Source organism: Sphaeroforma arctica (assembly GCF_001186125.1).
Source record: "Sphaeroforma arctica JP610 unplaced genomic scaffold supercont1.931, whole genome shotgun sequence".
NCBI classification, from domain to species: Eukaryota; class Ichthyosporea; order Ichthyophonida; genus Sphaeroforma; species Sphaeroforma arctica.
The window spans coordinates 1-5,655 of record NW_014039627.1 but is presented as its reverse complement, the minus strand read 5'-3'; the positions used below and the strand labels follow the sequence as shown (position 1 = coordinate 5,655).

The 5,655-nt window shown below is 41.3% G+C and overlaps 1 protein-coding gene across 1 annotated transcript in view; it reads right to left on the bottom strand.

Moving 5' to 3' along the window:
- The window catches only part of SARC_09303 (hypothetical protein), a gene marked incomplete at its 5' end in the record, with an annotated part of 10,065 nt that extends 4,580 nt beyond the window's left edge, over positions 1-5,485 (bottom strand). Inside the window, 6 exons of the mRNA XM_014296683.1 lie at positions 299-598; positions 1,271-1,381; positions 1,996-2,157; positions 2,579-2,695; positions 4,208-4,309; positions 5,330-5,485. Coding sequence (XP_014152158.1) covers positions 299-598; positions 1,271-1,381; positions 1,996-2,157; positions 2,579-2,695; positions 4,208-4,309; positions 5,330-5,485 — 948 coding nt within the window. The remainder of the gene's footprint in view (positions 1-298; positions 599-1,270; positions 1,382-1,995; positions 2,158-2,578; positions 2,696-4,207; positions 4,310-5,329) is intronic.
- Between the last annotated feature and the right edge of the window lie 170 nt (positions 5,486-5,655).

Genomic DNA, 5,655 nt, shown 5'->3' with positions numbered 1-5,655 from the left:
TATACTATACATACTATAACTATAACTATACACTACACAGTATATATATATATAATTAAGTACTAACTACTAACACACAATATACTATATATATATATATATATACATGCATATATATATTTATATATGTTTATATATACATACATAAATACATACATATATACATACATACATACATACATACATACATACATACATACATACATACATACATACATACATACATACATACATACATAATTACATACATACATACATACATACATACATACATAAATATCTATTAATAAAAAATTACTCGGTACAACAACAAATAACCTCCCCCCCCTGTCGTCACCGCATACCTGAGTGTCGTAGTACATATGCACACTGCCCTTGGGCAGGTTGAACACCTTTGTCTGCAGATTCTTGAGTATGGCTCCCAGGCCTTGCGCGTACGCGGCGACCTTAGGATCATTCAGCACGCTGTCGTCTAACACCTTGTCCACGTACGTGTCAAAGTCACAGATTTTACCTACATGTCTTAACCGGACACCCGGAATGATCTCACAGGCGTTGTTGGTAGGGGGGATGTCGGGCACCGTAAGCTGAGTGGGTCCTGTAAATGGGAATATAAGGATGATGGTGTTAAATATGTATCTGTAGTTAATGAGGTTGAGTTAAAAATATGAAGTTATTGGGTGTTAGTATTGTGTAATTTTAGAAATATGAAGTTATTGGGTGTTAGTATTGTGTAATTGAAGATATCAAGTACTGAACTTGTATTTGATGATAGCAACTCACATGTGCTGTCATTGGTCGGAGCTCAACGACCTCTGCCTGTTACTCAAAATTTAAGAACGGAAATAGTCTGTTCGGTTACTATGTACAAATATATACATATACAACATATACATATACATCAACATAAACATATACGTATAATTAAGTATATATTATATATATATATATATACATTACAAAATGTTGGTGGGTGAGTTTATGCGAGGAATATATGCACATGTTTGTATAACAGTATAGTATGCGTGTGTGCGTTTGTAGTCGGATAGTATGCGGGTGGATATGTACGCTAATCCAGAATATATATATGTGTGTGCGTTTATTGTGTGCAAGCACGCCCTTATCCTACTAATGTGTGTGTACAACCACACAACCTAGCCACTACAGCACACTAATGTATGCATTGCCCCATAAGATGCATGTGTACCCTATACACTGACAATTTATTCGGTTCATCCGTGTACGTGTCATATAACACATGGCACTGCACCTGAGTCGATGTCTAAGTGATTGGGCCGACAGGACTGTACCGCCCGTTCCAGCGTACTCTTCATCATATCGGGTGTCACCGGCACACCTCCGCTGTTGCCACCTCCAGGTGCTGCATACGAACAGACAGGGCAAGGTAAATGGGCAAGCCAGCCAAGGAAGGTGCGTGAGAGGTATGTATGTATGTGCATATATAGTATACATACATGTGTAGGTTGTGTGTTTTAGACACATGGAGGAGTCAGACATTTAGGGATGATCAGAGGGTGCCTTTGAGTACTATACTTTATAGGAGTATCGGATAATTGACGTCGGGAGGACGAAGGGAATGGTGAAGTGACAGGCGTTTAGCAGACCATGACGCGCAAATGCACTACTATCAATGCCGAGTGCAGTATAATATGAGGAGAAGGGACGCCCACACACACACACACATATATATATATATATATATATATATCACATACATGTACGTAATTGAGGATGCATAACCCACACATGTACCCACCGGCAACGATAGGCATACATATACTACACACGCACTACTTCTGACACATCAAACCGAGTTTGTTTCCACATACACACAGACACAGACATATACATAGACATAGACATAGACATAGACATAGACATACACGTACCCATACATATAGACATAGACATAGACAGACATAAACATAGACATAGACATTCACATCGAAATACATCACATGATGCACCACGTACCTGGTGGGGTGTGAGTTTGGTCGACACCGCTACCACTGCCGCTATGGCTACCTCCACTGCCGCCCAGGAACTTGGACAGTCGGCTTTTGAGTGATCTCGAATGGTGTGGTTTGGTCCCTTGGTCGACTTCTGGTGGAGGAGAGTGGGACGGCAGGGCAGCACCTGTGCATAGGATACACACAGTCACAGGTGCGAGTATGTTATGGTTGAGGAGTTGTGGTTTGTATGCACGGACGATTTCATTAATATGATACAGGCAGCCACCATCACAGACACAGGCGCGAGTAGGTCATAGTGAAGGAATTGGAGCTTGAATATAATACATACACACACACACACACACATATATATATATATATATATATATATATACATAAACGTATATAAGTATACAGACAGAGACAGGTGTTGAAGATCCACAAACAACCCCAAACCTACAAAAAGGCCACATCTGCATGCATGTCTCGTCAAATCGAAACCATACAAGCAATTCACACATCTGACTGCCAGAGAATTCAACGATACAGTAACAAACACATCTTAACTAAGTTTAAGTGTCCACCTAGACTCAGAGGCCGTGTACCTGGGGGTTCGGATGGGCATTGTGGAGGTTCGTCTGGTGCTGTCGGATGTGCTCCAGTGTAAGATGGTGGTGGTTGGAACGGTTGCGTTGGGTCGGGGGTTTGACTGCGAGTTTGGTCTGAATGACATGAAATATAGAAAGAAGGGGCGATCAGAGTGGGGAAATGGGCCTGTTTTGTCCTATTAGTTTGGTATGTATATCTATGTGATGCAATTCGTAGCGGGCCTGTGTGGAAATGGGCCTGTTTTGTCCTAATAGTTTGGTATGTATATCTATGTGATGCAATTCGTAGCGTGCCTGTGTGGAAAGGGGCTTGTTTTGTCCTATTAGTTTGGTATATATATCTATGTGATGCACTTCGTTGTGGGTCTATGTGCAAATGGGCCATTTTAGTCCTTGTATATATATGTGATGAACTTCGCAGTGTGCCTAAATGGGAAGCGGCCTGTTTTGTCCTATTAGTTTGGTATATATATCTATGTGATGCACTTCGTAGTGAGTCCATGTGCAAATGGGCCTGTTTAGTCCTTGTATATCTATGTGATGAACTTCGCAGTATGCCTATTTGGGAATGAGCCTGTTTTGTCCTATTAGTTTGGTATATATATCTATGTGATGCATTTCGTAGCGTGTCTATTTGGGAATGGGCCTGATTTGTCCTTAGTTTGGTATATATATATCTGTGATGCATTTCGTAGTGTGTCTATGTGGAAATGGGCCTGTTTTGTTCTAATAATTTGGTATGTATATCTATGTGATGCAATTCGTAGCGTGCCTATGTGAAAATGGGCCTGTTTTAGCCTAATAATTTGGTATATGTATCTTTGCGATGCACTTCGTAGTGTCTATGTGGAAATGGGCCTGTTTTGTCTTGTATATCTATGTGATGAACTTCGCAGTGTGCCTATGTGGAAATGGGCCTGTTTTGTCCTTGTATATCTATGTGATGAACCTCGCAGTGTGCCTATGTGAAAATGGGCCTGTTTTGTCCTCATTATTTGTTATGTATATCTATGTGATGCACTTCGTAGTGTGTCTATGTGGAAATGGTCCTGGTTTCTCCCAGAAGGCTGGCATAAATGTCTGTACTGTTGTTTACAGTGAATAGTTTTATATGTATGTCAATGTGATGTTGTTTGTGGTGCGTCTATATGGGTAGACATACATGTCTCGTGTGTGTGTGTATATGTATACGAAACCGGATGTCTTCATGCACCCGCCGTTTCAACGTATATTCCCACGGACATTGCATGATTAGCATTCGATAACACAGCCAAGCACCTCTGCGCACGCTATTATGATAACATACGTAAATTCCATGAGACACATACTTGTAACTCAAATGTCACCAAAAACCAGGCGTAATGTAGATGTAAACCAGGCATAATAAAAACCACACATGCAAATGGAGATAAACGTACACACTACATACTCGCAGGCACGGAGACCGAATACACACAAGTGTACCTACACACATGCACGCATTAGTGTAAACCTGCTCGTGGGTACCGATTCTTGATACACACAAGTGTACCTACACAGATGCACGCATTAGTATAGACCTGCTCGTGGGTACTGATTCTTGATACACACAAGTGTATCTACACAGATGCACGCATTAGTACCAACCTGCTCGTGGGTACTGATTCTTGAGCAGTTCATCGACGGTGGCTTCCATGTGGTTGGCCTGGAAGGATTGCAGCAGATGCAACAGGTACTCTTGGTCACAGTCTGCAATATCGGAGGAGTCATGCAGGGCCATGAGAGTCTTTTATGTGTGGTTTGTGTACTTGTATGCATTCATTGATGATTGTGTAATTGTGGTAGTACTCCTGGTCACAGTCTGCAACTGCCACCGCTATTCAACAGCAGGGAACTCGCAAGCAGTGCATATAAACTGGTCCTGGTAAATCTATAGTCAAAGCTACTTGGCAGCGTGTATGAACTTGTCCAGGATAACAAGGTAAAACAAAAAGACACCTGGAACCCTGATCGCTCACCGCTTCGCATGCTGTGAGAGCTTAAAATGGGACAAAAAAGACCCTAACTGCTTCGCATGCTGTGCGAGCTTAGAATGGGACATATACGGCCCTAAAGCTTTTGGTTGGGTGCGGTTAAGATGTGTGTTGCGAGTGGATGCACAAGTAAACGAATGATACGCACATACCATGGCCACTAACTGACAAATCCTGAAAAGCAGGGGTAGCAGCAGGTGCTGTGTTGTGGTACTTGACTTGTATGTTGCTAGTAGGTATTATACTTCATATATCGTGCTTAATGATATTACCTGGGAGAACGGTCTGTCTCTGATTCATGTGTGTAAATACACATAGTATATTATTGAATAACATATATATACATACACATGATACATCATTGAATAATATATAATACACATAACATATTGGAATATATATATATACATACACATGATACATCATTGAATAATATATGATACACACAACATATTGAATAATATATACATGCCTGGAGACATGACCTCTAACTTCATAGCTCAGACTCTGCAGTTGCCGTGCAGTACTTGACTTGTAGGTTGCGAGTAGGAGTACATAGTATATCAATGCTGAACAGTATACACATACCTGGGAACATGACCTCCAGTTGCTTCATGTAAGCTAATACGTATACTATATTATTGAATAATACCCACACACACCTTCAGTGGTGCTACCTTCAGTTGCTTCATGTATGCATATACGCATAATATATTATTGAATGATACACACACACCTGGGAACATGACCTCCAGTTGCTTCATGTAGGCCTTGATATCAGCGGGAGATAGACCAGACCCTGTAGCCTGATTGGGTGCAGTGGGGGGTGGCTGTGACGCTACATTGGGTGGTGCGTTAGGGTTTCTGTCTGTCGGGAGAGGCGGTTCTATCGCTATATAGAGTATAGTCGCAGTAAGAATGGTTGTTAGTGAACGTGTATCTAAGCAAAACAATTGGTTAGGATAATGTGATGAGAATAGACCAGCATAGCATATAGATACGCACGCTTTCGTGCTCGGGTTAAAGCACACAAAATTCTACGCACAAAGATTCACGAATATA